A 16491-nucleotide genomic window follows, 5' to 3' on the forward strand; every position below is an offset into this window, starting at 1 on the left:
TGACCTCCTAGATGCCGAATCTGCGTTCCTGATCCCGAGTCAGAGGTCTCGACGGGTGGACACACTGATGGTAGAGGCTCAGGCCGAGCGGCAGGCAGGCCCCAGGTATGTGAAGAGAGGGTACTCACTGAAGATGATAACCAGTCCTGGGACGGCATAGGTGGAACTTGGTCCGCTGCGTATGGAGTTCGCTGATTCTCTGAGGGACGCCACGTTCGGGACGAGAAACCCGGAAGAACACAGGCGGGTCGACTACAGGGTGGGGTGCCCCTTCCATTTGGAGCCCCCTTTCTAGAAGGGGTAATGACAATACAAGGACTTACCACTGGTAAAAATCGAGGCCTGGGATTATCCGTGATAACGCAGTCACACGGCGAACTGTATTCCAATGAAACCGCAGGGGCCTGCCCTCTTCGTCTCTGCAAGGTGACTGCCCCCTCTCTCCAGAGCCCTACGGGGGAATGATAATGACCAAAAAACACGACTTACCGCTGGTAAACGCCGTGTCTGGTAGATGTCTGTGGTCAACGACTCCAGTGTAGCATGGCCATAGTCTCCGAAAACCCCTTTGGAGAAGGGAATAATGACAATGACATGGCTTACCGCTGGTAAACGTTGTGTCTGGTGGTTGTCTGCGAACACGCAGTAACTCGGCGAACTCTGGATGTCCCCCGAGCACATCAAGGGTCTGCTCCAAACGCCCTAAAGGAGACCTGGGTGCACGAAGAAAAGAGGGGCTGTCCGTAGCCTTACGGCCTGACTCACCGTTTCTAGTCTGCTATTCGTCCTGCGCCAAAACATCCAGGTCCTGCTCGGAGTCCAGCGGAGGTGGAAAGCCTGGGCCATCACCCGGGAGGTCGGAAGACTACCGGAGGAAGGGCAGTCTGGACCTGGGGAATAAGGTGGAAAAAACTGGGGGGCCACGAAAGACGAGACCTGGCGGGTCCGCTTCTAGCCTAGGAAAAAGGTCCCTGGTACGGGACTCGTCTCCCCGAGGGAAAGTCGCCGTTCTGTGGATGGTATGACCAAGCGTCGGCGGGGGACGCAGCGCATGTGCACGAACCCGAGGGACGTCAGCGAGGGAATATCTGGCCTGAGACAGGGCATTAACCAGCCGACAGGGGCGAGATACAGGTGGCGTGCGGTGCCAGGGACTGCGGTAGCTGTCAACCCCAATCTGCCATTATGTGCGGAAAATTACCATTAAGGAAAACGCAAACTTGAGGTACCGGTCCCACTAACTAAAAAACTCAGCTCTGAGAGCTCTATAGACTAACCCTATTGGGATGTGTCTGATGCAAAGCCCGAAAAAAGGTACCTGAAGGGGTTAAAAAATATAATGTACAAAACGCAAGCCCTGAGTAAAAAACCCCATTGTATTTAATAATCATGGAAGACCTGGGTCTATTTTCTCCTGATATACGGGCTGCTGCAGCGTCAGCAAACCGCATACCAGGAGTTTGACATAATCCCCTCTTTTTTTTTTTTTTTTTTTAATGAACGCTGAGGAAGCTGGAGGCGGGCCCAGGAGAGCGGGAAAAAGCATCCACCGCCCCCACTGTGATGCCTGGGGCTGAGCGGAGGGCGGAGACGGAGCGCCGGCGGCCAATAGCGATGCGGCGGGGGGCGGGCCTGTGACGCCGGAGACAGGGCCGAAGCCGGGGCCTAAATTTTGAGGCAGCCGGCGCATGTGAATCTGGAGACCGCGGATCTACCCGCGGGAGCGGCGGCGCGGCAGCTGGTACCGGCCGAGCACTGCGGGTGTGGAGAGGACTCCAGCGCCGGATGGGGACGTGGCTGGGGCGCCCGGTGAGTAGGCCCGGACTGGGGCCTAAATTTGCAACAGCCGGCGCGGGGAAAGGTAGAGCCCGACGGTCCTACCTGCGGGAGCGGCAGCGCGCAGCAATGTCCGGGCACCAGCCGAGCCCTGCCTGTGTGGACTCCAGCGCCGGATGGGGGCGAGGCCGGGGTGCTCGGTGAGTAGGCCCGGACCGGGGCCTATACCTTGTAGCCGCCAGGGAGAAGGTAGGGGGAGTGTCCTACCTGGACGGCGGCGCCGCATCTGGCAGTGTGCAGGCGTGGAGCTCTGCACCTGTGTCTGCGTGCTCCGCACACCGGAGGGCTGGCTGCGGGCCGCAGAAGAAGAATGAGGCAGGCAGGCAGGCAGGGAGGTGGACGCCGGTGGGGGCAGGGAGCCCCCTGTAGTGAAGCAGCGCTGCGGGCCCGATAATCATCCAGACGCGCTGCGAGGTCCAGTCCCTGCTGTATGCCCCTTGCACCCTTTGGGGTGATACCGCAGGGTGAATAGGGGGTGCCCCGGCAGGAATAGCCCCACATGCCAACCCGGGAGTGGTACCGTGGCATTGGACGGGGGAGAGGGCCCGACAAGTCAAGCTTCTGCGACCCAGGGGAGTGGTACCCACACGGGCTGCGAGAGCTGAGTAGAGAAAACGATACCTGCAGAAAAAGAGAATTCCAACAGATGAGAGCGACGAGCGTCGCCGAGAGAAAAAATGAAAAAATATACGCAAAAAATCAAGTGGCTGAAGGGGGCCCAGTCGGCCCACATCAGCCTCCTACGACACTAAGCAAAAAACTGATTGAGCCCGCCTCCGGCTCAGGGGTTATACTGCTGGGGAGGAGCTAACTTTTTCTGTTTACTTAGTGTCAGCCTCCTAGTGACAGCAGCATAACCCATGGTCCTGTGTCCCCCAATGAAACGATAGAGAAATTGGCACTCACTTGGCACGCTGCCGGACGCAGAATCTCCGTTCACTTCTTCTCCTTTCACCAGCTGGCGGTATGTGTTAATGACTTGTGTTAAACTATCATTTGCCTGCAGGATTTCCGCTGCAAAATAAATGAAGGGAGCGTGTCATCAGAAAATATATTGTTTAAAGCAGGAGAGCTGTGACATCAGCTACTGTGAATGGTGGATCCTGTGTTATCTTCTGTGTCACTGTACAGAAAGAAGGAGGAGCAGGTGAGCTGTAACATCAACTACTGTGAATAGTGGATCCTGTTACCTTCTGTGTCATTGTACAGGAAGGGGAGAAGGTGAGTTGTGACATCACCTATTGTTAATGGTGGATCCTGTGGTATCTTCTGTGTGACTGTACAGGAGGGGGAAAAGGTGAGCTGTGACATCACCTATTGTTAATGGTGGATCCTGTGGTATCTTCTGTGTCATTGTACAGGAGGGGGAGAAGGTGAGCTGTGACATCACCTATTATGTATGGTGGATCGTATGTTATCTACTGTATATATATGTCATCAGTCATTGTACAGGGGAGGTGAGCTGTGACATCACATATTGTGAATGGTGGATCCTGTGTTACCTTCTGTCATTGTACAAGAGGGAGAGAAGGTGAGCTGTGACATCACCTATTGTGAATGGTGGATAGCGTGTTATATACTGTATATATAAATGTCATCAGTCATTGTACAGGGGAGGAGGTGAGCTGTGACATCACCTATTGTGTATAGTGGTTTCTGTGTTATTTACTGTATATAAAGGTGTTATCAGTCATTGCACAGCAGGAGGTGGAGGTGAGCTGTGACATCACCTATTGTGAATGGTGGTGTTATGATCCGGTAACCGTGGAAGATTACAAAAAACTCCCATTAGTAGAAAAAACACCAAGAAAAAGTTGTTAAAGTAGTTGGAACCTGGGCTGACCGCAATCCCCTAACTATCAGACCACAGTAGAAGTAGCCATGGAGCGTTCCTAAACACCTAGACGCCATGTCACAGCCGGAGAAACTAGCTACACCTCACAGATCGAAATGAGAAAATCTACCTTGCCTCAGAGAAGTCCCCAAAGGAATAGCCAGCCCCCGACATATAGAGATTATGGTGATGTAGGAAAACACGATCCACAGATAGGAAACATAGATTAAGCAAAGGCGAGGCCCGACTATGTAGATACAAAGGAAAGAAAAGGAAACTGATTGCGTTCAGTACAAAAAACCCTGCAGAAAAATACCAATCTCCTGATAGTAAAAATAGCCCTGGAGGTCAAACGACCTCACCCCCACTATACCAGGTACTCTTGTAAATAATGGGAGAGACAAAATACCAAAAAGAACACAAAAATACAAAAGTGCAAATAATCCAGTTTGACAGAGAGAATCTCCCTTTTCTTGCAGAAGAGCTAGCAAAGGGGGAACCCCCATGCTCACCAAACTAGAAAAGCAAATATTCACCTGCAAGAAAACGGATTCAAAACAAAACAATGGAAAAATAAACACCCTAAGGTGTAAACCAGGAAGCAAAGCAAAAGCTTGCAAACTTATCTGCAGAGCTCTTGCACAGGAAAACAGGGAAGGACAGAACTCCAAGCCAGGTTCAGAGATTGAGGAAAATTCAACTATCACTGGCGCCAGCAAGGCAAAAAGTGCTCTCCTACATACACGAGGCTTGTCTGCAAGAGGACTTCTTTAATTCCCAATTAACGCCGACACCTGTCTGAGTCACAGACTCAGACTCAGCTTCACTACCATTCCTGGCCACCAGAGGGAGCTCCAAAACAGCACCCACACAAACAACATTCACAACAGGTGGATCCTGTGTTATTTACTGTATATAGAGGTGTTATTAGTCATTGTACAGTAGGAGGAGGAGATGAGCTGTGACATCGCCTATTGTGAGTGGTGAATCCTGTGTTATCTACTTTATATAGGGGTGTTATCAGTCATTGGCACCTTAAGGATTTAAAGAGTGTTTCTGTGGAAGAATGGACCAAAATCCCACCTGTGCAATCCATGCAACTAGTTTCTCCATACAGGACAAACCTCAATCAAGGCATTTGTACGAAGTATTAAACACATTTTCGTAAGTGTGTTCAATACTTCTTCCCTGTGTCATTTCTCATCACTAAATTTATGGACATCTATGGATTTCTTTGCCTGTGTGGATTGGATGGGTTGTTATTGACATCTGGTGAGAAATTTATGTCAATGGCATCTTTATAAATTCATTTAATGTACTTAGAAAATTGGCGACGTGTTCAATACTTTTTTATATTTTTATACACACACAGATATATGGATCCGAATTCAGAAATGTCCATATACTAATCTACGAAAAAGCTGCTATGTTCCTTACCTAAAGCTTCATCGTTGTCCTCTGTGTCACTGGCCAAACGGAAAAGTGTCGGCCTCATCTTTTCACACCGGTGATACAACTCCTGTCATGCGAGAGATACAAATCACCGATACAAGAAGCCATTTCTAGTGGCTTCACCTGCGATGGTGCACTGACCTTCATTAAGTCGTCGCTGCCTTCAGAGCATTGACCCGTCCTAAATGCACCCAACATGTCGCTCAGGAGTTTGACGTTGTTGTTCACCTCTTCTATTGCATGTACTCTTTTGGAAATTTTCTCCATGCGTTTTTGGTCCTGGTGAGGAAACATGACATGAGGTCAAATAGATGAGAAGTTGAATACTGCACCTGGGGTAATGGAGAAACATGGGAGAGGATCGTCTCACCTCCTGCACCATCTCCTTAATGAGTTTATTTGCCGCTCGTAAGTCTTCCGGATGTGTGCTCTTTAGCAGACGGGCTAACATCTTGAGATAAAAGATGAAAATATCCAATAAGGAGCCATATTACAAAAAGAAATGCGGGAAAGTACTACAAGAGAACGAGGACAGGCGGAGAATGGAGGCTCATCTTCCAAACTCATCGAATCGCAAGGAATACCACTCAAAAGAAATGTAGGTGGGATCTTATCGAAGCCGGTCGAGGGTTTTTCTTTACTTTCTCTTATCATTGGTGACAAACCGAAAGCGGGGAACAAAATAAGCAACCCTGGAAGATCTCTCCTTGCAATCAGAAGCTTTTTTTTTTTTTTAAGGGTACCATGGCCAAGATCAAACAGCAAGGAAGTAGATGAAGACAGAATAAGGTCTTCAATAAAGCTTCACATTTTTTGATATTATTGAAAAATAGAGCAGCAACAGCCTAAAAGCGGGATCAAAACCTACACGTTTCAGCATGATTAAGGCAATTTGCCGAAACACAAAAGGTTTTGATCCAGTGTTTATGCTGCCACTGCTTTATTTTTAAAGCGCACCAATCCCAAGGATTCTCCTATATAACCTAAAGCCAGTGCTATACTGGCACTATCAGACGGATTCTATACAGACCCTCAGTTGTCAGCTAGGATGTATAGGATTTGAAACACAAGCAAGTAAAGTTTGTAAAATGAGCAGCTTTTTGAGTGGCAGCAACTGCCAAGCAGTTGATAGCTGGGGTGGGTATTCATAGTGATTCCCGCCCCCCGGCCTGTCCGTCCTCCCCCTGTTATTTATACTAGTTCTATTATAGAATAGTTTTACTAAGTGACTAGAAGGACCTTTGCTGATCTGCCAATCAGCTGATAGCTGGGGTGGGTATTCATAGTGATTCCCGCCCCCTGGCCTGTCCATCCTCCCCCTGTTGTTTATACTAATTCTATTACAGAATAGTTTTACTAAGTGACTAGAAGGACCTTTGCTGATGTCATACCCATGTGACCAGAAGGGGTGGGGCCTCAGCCAACATAGCTGATACCAGGAAGCAACATAATTTTTCTATTGGCTGAGGCCCTGGCTCCTTCTGGTCACATGGGTATGACATCAGCACAGGTCCTTCTAGCCACTTAATAAAACGATTCTATAATAGAATTAGCATAAATAACAGGGGGAGAACAGACAGGCAGGGGGGCAGGAATCACTATGAATACTCACCCCAGATATTAGCTGATGGGCAGCTGCTGACAATTGAAAAAACTGCTCATTTTACAAACTTTACTTGCTTATGTTTCAGAAACTATACATCCTAGCTGACAACTAAAGTATAGAATCAGCCTGATAGTGCCAGTATAGCACTGTCTTTAGTTTATATATGAAAATCCTGGTGATTGGTGCACTTTAAATAATATCAAAAAACATGAAGTTTTATTGAAGACCTTATTGTGTTGTCTTCATGCTGGAGATTATACTTTCTTCCAGTTTGATTGCTTCTGACCCGTGCCAAGGCGGCTGCGTGCGAAGACTGTGATACAGGTGCAACCCGAACGGTGACCTGACTTCCTTCCTTCCTGGCCAAGTTTAGGGGCTCCTCACACGTGCTGAGTAAATAATGATGGAAACGTACAAGATAAAAGATCAGCAATGACGTGAACCTTGTGCACCACGCTAAGGCTACTAGTACGGCAATTTGTACACAACTCGTGAGATCTTGAGACATGTAGTACATAGTGAAACCAATAAAGCAAGCAAAGACATTAGCAGTTATGGAGTAGGGCAATGTTCACAAGTTGCTTTTTTTGTTGCAATCACAACATGCTCTCTTGGTAGTAAAAATTAGAATTAGTAAAGTGAAGGTCCAGTAACAAATTGTCTGTTATTTCTTTCACTCCAGTCCCCGTTTCTGCCCACAGCTGCTGACAATTACTTAGTGGGAATGATATGAGCACTGTGACAGCTCCCAGCCTTCTGCAGCCACTGAAAAAAAGCTTTTTGGACTTGAGAAGGGAGTAATCCTGCTCCAGCTCGAGGCTAAACCTGCGTAACGCCATCGTCCTGCATCACACAGACATCCAAAAAAGATTTTTAGACTGGAGTAGGGAATAATCCTGCTCCAGCTCGAGGCTAAACATGCATGACCCTTCCTCCTGCATCACACAGATATCCAAAAGAAAGCTTTTTGGAGTAATCCTGTTTCAGCTCGGGCTAAACCTGAACCTGGAACTAGATGGACCTAGGTCTTTTTTCAACCTTAGTAACTATGTAACTATGTAAACCTGCATAACGCCGTCGTCCTGCATCACACAGGCATCCAAAAGCAGCTTTTCGGAGCAATCCTGTTCCAGCTTGAGGCTAAACCTGCATAACGCTGTCGTCCTACATCACACAGACATCCAAAAAACACTTTTTAGACTGGAGTAGGGAATAATCCTGCTCCACATCAAGGCTAAACCTGCATAACGCCATCATCCTGCATCACACAGACATCCAAAAAAAGCTTTTTGGACAGCAGTAGGGAGCAATCCTGCTCCAGCTCGAGGCTAACCATAGATAATGCCGTCATCCTGCATCATACAGACATCAAAAATTAAAAAAAAACTTTTTGGACTGGAGTAGGGAGTAATCCTGCTCTAGCTCGAGGCTAAACCTCCATAATGCCGTCGTCCTGCATCACACAGACATCCCAAAAAAAAGCTTTTTCGGAATAATCGTGCTCCAGTTTGAGGCTAAATCTGCATAACGCTGTCATCCTGCATCACACAGGCATTCAAAAATAGCTTGTTGGACTGGAGTAAGGAGTAATCCTGTTCCAGCTAGAGGCTAAGCCTGTATAACTCCGTCATTCTGCATCATACACACATCCAAAAAAAAAAAAGCTTTTTGGACTGGAGTAGTGAGTAATTCTGCTCTAATGCGAAGCTAAACCTGCATAACGCAGCCATCCTGCATCACACAGACATAAAAAAAGCTTTTTGGACTGTAGTAAGAAGTAATCCTGCTGCAGCTCAAGCATAAATCTGAATAACGCCGTCGTCTTGCATCACACAGACATCCAAAGAAGGGAATTTTGTTACTTACCGTAAATTCCTTTTCTTCTAGCTCTTATTGGGAGACCCAGACGATTGGGTGTATAGCACTGCCTCCGGAGGCCACACAAAGCAATTACACTAAAAAGTGTAAGGCCCCTCCCCTTCTGGCTATACACCCCCAGTGGGATCACTGGCTCACCAGTTTTAGTGCAAAAGCAAGAAGGAGGAAAGCCAATAACTGGTTTAAACAAATTCTCTCCGAGTAACAACGGAGAACTGAAAACCGTTCAACATGAACAACATGTGTACCCGCAAACAAACCAAAAATCCCGAAGGACAACAGGGCGGGTGCTGGGTCTCCCAATAAGAGCTAGAAGAAAAGGAATTTACGGTAAGTAACAAAATTCCCTTCTTCTTCATCGCTCTATTGGGAGACCCAGACGATTGGGACGTCCAAAAGCTGTCCCTGGGTGGGTAAAGAAATACCTCATGTTAGAGCTGCAAGACAGCCCTCCCCTACGGGGAGGCAACTGCCGCCTGCAGGACTCTTCTACCTAGGCTGGCGTCCGCCGAAGCATAGGTATGCACCTGATAATGTTTGGTGAAAGTGTGCAGACTCGACCAGGTAGCTGCCTGGCACACCTGTTGAGCCGTAGCCTGGTGTCGTAATGCCCAGGATGCACCCACGGCTCTGGTAGAATGGGCCTTCAGCCCTGAAGGAACCGGAAGCCCAGCAGAACGGTAGGCTACAAGAATTGGTTCTTTGATCCATCGAGCCAGGGTGGCCTTAGAAGCCTGCGACCCTTTGCGCTGACCAGCGACAAGGACAAAGAGTGCATCCGAACGGCGCAAGGGCGCCGTGCGGGAAATGTAGATTCTGAGTGCTCTCACCAGATCTAACAAATGTAAATCTTTCTCATACCGATGAACTGCATGAGGACAAAACGAAGGCAAAGAGATATCCTGATTAAGATGAAAAGAGGATACCACCTTCGGGAGAAACTCCTGAATGGGGCGCAGCACAACCTTGTCCTGGTGGAAGACCAGGAAGGGAGCCTTGGATGATAGTGCTGCCAGCTCAGACACTCTCCGAAGAGATGTGATCGCTACCAGAAAAGCCACTTTCTGTGATAGTCTAGAAAGTGAAACCTCCCTCAGAGGCTCGAAGGGCGGCTTCTGGAGGGCAACTAGTACCCTGTTCAGATCCCATGGATCTAACGGCCGCTTGTACGGGGGTACAATATGACAAACCCCCTGCAGGAACGTTCGCACCTTAGGAAGGCGTGCCAAACGCCTCTGAAAAAAGACGGATAGCGCCGAGACCTGACCTTTAAGGGAGCTGAGCGACAAACCTTTTTCTAACCCAGATTGCAGGAAAGAAAGAAAGGTAGGCAATGCAAATGGCCAGGGAGACACTCCCTGAGCAGAGGACCAGGATAAGAATATCCTCCACGTTCTGTGGTAGATCTTAGCGGACGTGGGCTTCCTAGCCTGTCTCATGGTGGCAACGACCCCTTGGGACAATCCTGAAGACGCTAGGATCCAGGACTCAATGGCCACACAGTCAGGTTCAGGGCCGCAGAATTCCGATGGAAAAACGGCCCTTGGGACAGTAAGTCTGGTCGGTCTGGTAGTGCCCACGGTTGGCCGACTGTGAGCTGCCACAGATCCGGATACCACGCCCTCCTCGGCCAGTCTGGGGCGACAAGTATGACGCGGCTGCAATCGGATCTGATCTTGCGTAGCACTCTGGGCAAGAGTGCCAGAGGTGGAAACACATAAGGGAGCCGGAACTGCGACCAATCTTGCACTAGGGCGTCTGCCGCCAGCGCTCTTTGATCGCGAGACCGTGCCATGAAGGTTGGGACCTTGTTGTTGTGCCGTGACGCCATTAGGTCGACGTCCGGCACCCCCCAGCGGCGACAGATTTCCTGAAACACGTCTGGGTGAAGGGACCATTCCCCTGCGTCCATGCCCTGGCGACTGAGGAAGTCTGCTTCCCAGTTTTCTACGCCGGGGATGTGAACTGCGGATATGGTGGAGGCTGTGGCTTCCACCCACATCAGAATCCGCCGGACTTCCCGGAAGGCTTGCCGACTGCGTGTCCCCCCTTGGTGGTTGATGTATGCCACCGCTGTGGAGTTGTCCGACTGAATTCGGATCTGCTTTCCCTCCAGCCACTGCTGGAAGGCTAGTAGGGCAAGATACACTGCTCTGATTTCCAGAACATTGATCTGAAGGGTGGACTCCTGCCGAGTCCACGTACCCTGAGCCCTGTGGTGGAGAAAAACTGCTCCCCACCCTGACAGACTCGCGTCTGTCGTGACCACCGCCCAAGACGGTGGTAGGAAGGATCTTCCCTGTGATAATGAGGTGGGAAGAAGCCACCACTGCAGAGAGTCCTTGGCCGTCTGGGAAAGGGAGACTTTCCTGTCTAGGGATGTTGACTTCCCGTCCCATAGGCGGAGAATGTCCCATTGAAGTGGACGCAGATGAAACTGCGCAAACGGAACCGCCACCATCTTCCCGAGGAAGTGCATGAGGCGTCTTAAGGAGTGCGACTGACTTTGAAGGAGAGCCTGCACCCCAGTCTGTAGAGACCGCTGCTTGTCCAGCGGAAGCTTCACTATCGCTGAGAGAGTATGAAACTCCATGCCAAGATACGTTAGTGATTGGGTCGGTGACAGATTTGACTTTGGGAAGTTGATGATCCACCCGAACGCCTGGAGAGTCTCCAGTGCAACATTCAGGCTGAGTTGGCATGCCTCTTGAGAGGGTGCCTTGACCAGTAGATCGTCCAAGTAAGGGATCACAGAGTGTCCGTGAGAGTGCAAGACTGCTACCACTGCCGCCATGATCTTGGTGAACACCCGAGGGGCTGTCGCCAGACCAAATGGCAGAGCTACGAACTGAAGATGGTCGTCTCCTATCACGAAGCGTAGAAAGCGTTGGTGCTCTGTAGCAATCGGCACGTGGAGATGAGCATCTTTGATGTCTATTGATGCTATGAAATCTCCTTGAGACATTGAGGCAATGACTGAGCGGAGGGATTCCATCCGGAACCGCCTGGCGTTCACATGCTTGTTGAGCAGTTTTAGGTCCAGAACAGGACGGAAGGAGCCGTCCTTTTTTGGAACCACAAAGAGATTGGAGTAAAATCCTCGCCCCCGTTCCTGAGGGGGGACAGGGATCACGACTCCTTCTGCTCTTAGAGAGTCCACCGCCTGCAGCAGGGCATCTGCTCGGTTGGGGTGTGGGGAGGTTCTGAAGAACCGAAGTGGAGGTCGAGAACTGAACTCGATTCTGTACCCGCGAGACAAAATGTCTGTTACCCACCGGTCCTTGACCTGTGACAGCCAAATGTCGCAAAAGCGGGAGAGCCTGCCACCGACCGAGGATGCGGAGGGAGGAGGCCGAAAGTCATGAGGTAGCCGCTTTGGAAGCGGTTCCTCCATTTGCTTTCCTGGGGCGTGAGTGAGCCCGCCAGGAATCTGAGCTCCCTTGTTCTTTCTGAGTCCTTTTGGACGAGGAGAATTGGGCCTTGCCCGAGCCTCGAAAGGACCGAAACCTCGACTGCCACTTTTTCTGTTGAGGTTTACTTGCTCTGGGCTGTGGTAAGGAAGAGTCCTTACCCTTGGACTGTTTTATGATTTCAGCCAATGGCTCACCAAACAGTCTGTCTCTGGATAATGGCAAGCTGGTTAAGCATTTTTTGGAACCAGCATCTGCTTTCCAGTCCTTTAACCACAAGGCTCTGCGCAAAACCACAGAATTGGCGGACGCCATAGCGGTACGGCTCGTAGATTCTAGGACAGCATTGATAGCATAGGTCGCAAACGCAGACATTTGCGAAGTTAGGGACGCCACCTGCGGCACTGCTGGATGTATGATAGCATCCACCTGTGCTAAACCAGCTGAAATAGCTTGGAGTGCCCACACGGCTGCGAATGCTGGAGCAAACGACGCGCCGATAGCTTCATAGACAGATTTCAACCAAAGGTCCATCTGTCTGTCGTTGGCATCTTTAAGTGAAGCGCCATCCTCTACTGCGACTATGGATCTAGCCGCAAGCTTGGAAATTGGGGGATCCACCTTTGGACACTGGGTCCAGCGTTTGGTCACCTCAGCAGGAAAAGGGTAACGGGTATCCTTAGAACGTTTAGAGAAACGCTTATCTGGATGAGCGTCGTGTTTCTGGATCGATTCTCTGAAGTCAGAGTGGTCCAAAAAAGCACTTAATTTACGCTTGGGATACAGGAAATGGAACTTCTCCTGCTGTGCCGCTGCCTCCTCTTCAGAAGGGGCTGGGGGAGAAATATCCAACAGTCTATTAATTGCCGATATAAGGTCATTAACCATGGCGTCACCATCAGGGGCATCCAGATTGAAAGGAGCCTCAGGATTAGAATCCTGATCACCGTCCTCAGTCTCATCACAGAGAGACTCTTCTCGCTGAGACCCTGAGCAGTGTGATGACGTGGAGGGTCTTTCCCAGCGAGCTCGCTTAGGCTGCCTGAGACTGTCATCTGAGTCAGAGACTTCAGCCTGTGATGCTTGAGACCCCCTTGAAGTACGGATTAGTTCCAACTGAGGGGGACCGGAGAGCATAGACACAGCAGTGTCCATGGTCTGAGTAACTGGCCTGGACTGCAAGGTCTCCAGGATTTTTAACATAGTCACAGACATTTTGTCAGCAAAAACTGCAAAGTCTGTCCCCGTCACCGGGGCAGGGTTCACAGGCGTCTCTGCCTGGGCTACCACCACATTAGGCTCTGGCTGACGGAGTGCCACTGGGACTGAACATTGCATACAATGTGAGTCTTTGGAGCCTGCCGGTAGATCAGCCCCACATGCAGTACAAACAGTGTACACAGCCTGTGCCTTGGCACCCTTGCGTTTTGCGGATGACATGTTGCTGCCTCCTCAGAGCAGTACAGGGTGTCCAGCCAAGAAGCGACCTTACAGTGCAACTATATATATATATATATATATATATATATATGGTACTAAGAAAAAAGTACACTAATATAACACTGAGGCACAAGTGGGGCCAGCACTAAAGTGCAGCTTACCGCCCGCTTAGGAGCGGGTGTGTGGTCGCCGAAATCCCTTTAGTCTGGGTCTCCCAGGGCCTGCTGCCTTTCCCCAGCCAGACCGCATGTGTAATGGCTGCCGGCGTCCTTGTGGAGAGGGGGGGCGGGCCCTGGGCGTATACAGACGAAGAGCGGGAAGCCTGCTTCCCACTGTGCCTAGTGAGAGGGCTGGAGCATGTAAATAAAGCTCCAGCCCTCGGCGCTGCCAATTGAGCAGCGTCTCTCCCCTACCCTGATTGACAGGGTGGGGGCGGGAACGAAGCGGCGCTAGGCCGCAGAAGCCGGGGGCTAAAGTTAGAAGCGCCGCCGCCGTAAAAGCGCGGTCGGCGCAAAGTCCCCGGCGCACCACAAGTCGCAGCTGCGCCGCCGCTCCAGCAGCGGTCGGCGCAGTAGTTCCCAACATGTAACGTCACTCAGCAAAGCTGCAGTGACCTAACCCCAGCGCACAGCGCTACTGTCCCCGGCGCACTATAACGCTCAGCAAGCCTTGAGAGTGTCCGTGCCTGCCGGGGACACAGAGTACCTGAAAGTTGCAGGGCCTTGTCCCTGAACGGCACTCCCGCTCCAAATCCAGCAGGTTCTCTGGGTCTGTGGATGGAGCCCGGCCTCAGGGCTTGGAGGCCGGTAAGATCCCACTTCCACAGAGCCCTAAGGGGATGTGGAAGGAAAACAGCATGTGGGCTCCAGCCTCTGTACCAGCAATAGGTACCTCAACCTTACAAGCACCACCGCGGGTGAGAAGGGAGCATGCTGGGGGCCCCATATGGGCCCTCTTTTCTTCCATCCGATATAGCCAGCAGCTACTGCTGACTACAAACAGTGGAGCTATGCGTGGATGTCTGACCTCCTTCGCACAAAGCAGAAAACTGGTGAGCCAGTGATCCCACTGGGGGTGTATAGCCAGAAGGGGAGGGGCCTTACACTTTTTAGTGTAATTGCTTTGTGTGGCCTCCGGAGGCAGTGCTATACACCCAATCGTCTGGGTCTCCCAATAGAGCGATGAAGAAAAAAGCTTTTTGGACTAGAGTAGAGCGTAATTCTGCTCCAGCTCGAAGCTAAACCTGCATAACGCCGTCATCCTGCATCACACAGATATTCAGAAAAAGCTTTTTGGACTGGAGTAGGTAGAAATTCTGCTCCACCTCAAGGCTAAAGCTGCATAACGCCGTCGCCCTGCATCCCACAGCCATCTAAAAAAAGGTTTTTGGAGTAATCCTGTTCCACCTCAAGGCTAAACCGGCATAACGCCGTTGTCCTGCATCACACAGACATGCAGACTGCGCAGAACACAGAGAATAAAAGCATCTCGTTGCTTTGTTCATAATTAGGAGTATAACTCCTCGGATTAAATGAAGGGAATTTTGTTACTTACCGTAAATTCCTTTTCTTCTAGCTCCTATTGGGAGACCCAGACGATTGGGTGTATAGCACTGCCCTCCGGAGGCCACACAAAGCAATTACACCAAAAAGTGTAAGGCCCCTCCCCTTCTGGCTATACACCCCCAGTGGGATCACTGGCTCACCAGTTTTAGTGCAAAAGCAAGAAGGAGGAAAGCCAATAACTGGTTTAAACAAATTCACTCCGAAGATACGTCGGAGAACTGAAAACCATTCAACATGAACAACATGTGTACCCGAAAAACAACCAAAAATCCCGAAGGACAACAGGGCGGGTGCTGGGTCTCCCAATAGGAGCTAGAAGAAAAGGAATTTACGGTAAGTAACAAAATTCCCTTCTTCTTCGGCGCTCCATTGGGAGACCCAGACGATTGGGACGTCCAAAAGCTGTCCCTGGGTGGGTAAAGAAATACCTCATGTTAGAGCTGCAAAGACAGCCCTCCCCTACGGGGAGGCAACTGCCGCCTGCAGGACTCTTCTACCTAGGCTGGCGTCCGCCGAAGCATAGGTATGCACCTGATAATGTTTGGTGAAAGTGTGCAGACTCGACCAGGTGGCTGCCTGGCACACCTGTTGAGCCGTAGCCTGGTGTTGTAATGCCCAGGACGCACCCACGGCTCTGGTAGAATGGGCCTTCAGCCCTGATGGAACCGGAAGCCCAGCAGAACGGTAGGCTTCAAGAATTGGTTCTTTGATCCATCGAGCCAGGGTGGCTTTGGAAGCCTGCGACCCTTTGCGCTTACCAGCGACAAGGACAAAGAGTGCATCCGAGCGGCGCAGGGGCGCCGTGCGGGAAATGTAGATTCTGAGTGCTCTCACCAGATCCAACAAATGTAAATCCTTTTCATACCGATGAACTGCATGCGGATAAAAGGAAGGCAAGGAGATATCCTGATTAAGATGAAAAGAGGATACTACCTTAGGGAGAAACTCCTGAATGGGGCGCAGCACTACCTTGTCCTGGTGGAACACCAGGAAAGGAGCCTTGGATGACAGCGCTGCTAGTTCGGACACTCTCCGAAGAGACGTGACCGCTACCAGAAAGGCCACTTTCTGTGAGAGTCGAGAAAGTGACACATCCCTCAGAGGCTCGAAGGGCGGCTTCTGGAGAGCAACAAGGACCTTGTTTAGATCCCACGGATCTAACGGCCGCCTGTACGGAGGTACGATATGACAAACCCCCTGCAGGAACGTGCGCACCTGAGAAAGTCGTGCTAGACGCTTCTGAAAAAAAACGGATAGTGCCGAGACTTGCCCTTTAAGGGAGCCGAGCGACAAGCCCTTTTCCAACCCAGATTGCAGGAAGGAAAGAAAAACAGGTAACGCGAATGGCCAGGGAGATACTCCTTGTGCAGAGCACCAGGATAAGAAAATCTTCCACGTTCTGTGGTAGATCTTAGCAGAAGTGGACTTCCTAGCCTGTCTCATGGTGGCCACGACCCCTTGGGATAATCC

General features: G+C 50.4%; 1 protein-coding gene across 1 annotated transcript in view; it reads right to left on the reverse strand.

Annotated features, from left to right (window-relative positions):
- GGA1 (golgi associated, gamma adaptin ear containing, ARF binding protein 1) overlaps positions 1 to 16491 on the reverse strand; it is a 111399-nt gene that overhangs the window by 49034 nt on the left and 45874 nt on the right. The window contains exons 7-10 of the mRNA XM_075321726.1: positions 5493 to 5573; positions 5264 to 5401; positions 5108 to 5189; positions 2743 to 2850 (exon numbers count right to left, since the gene is read on the reverse strand). Coding sequence (XP_075177841.1) covers positions 2743 to 2850; positions 5108 to 5189; positions 5264 to 5401; positions 5493 to 5573 — 409 coding nt within the window. The remainder of the gene's footprint in view (positions 1 to 2742; positions 2851 to 5107; positions 5190 to 5263; positions 5402 to 5492; positions 5574 to 16491) is intronic.

This window comes from Anomaloglossus baeobatrachus, chromosome 8 (genome assembly GCF_048569485.1).
Source record: "Anomaloglossus baeobatrachus isolate aAnoBae1 chromosome 8, aAnoBae1.hap1, whole genome shotgun sequence".
NCBI classification, from domain to species: domain Eukaryota; kingdom Metazoa; phylum Chordata; class Amphibia; order Anura; family Aromobatidae; genus Anomaloglossus; species Anomaloglossus baeobatrachus.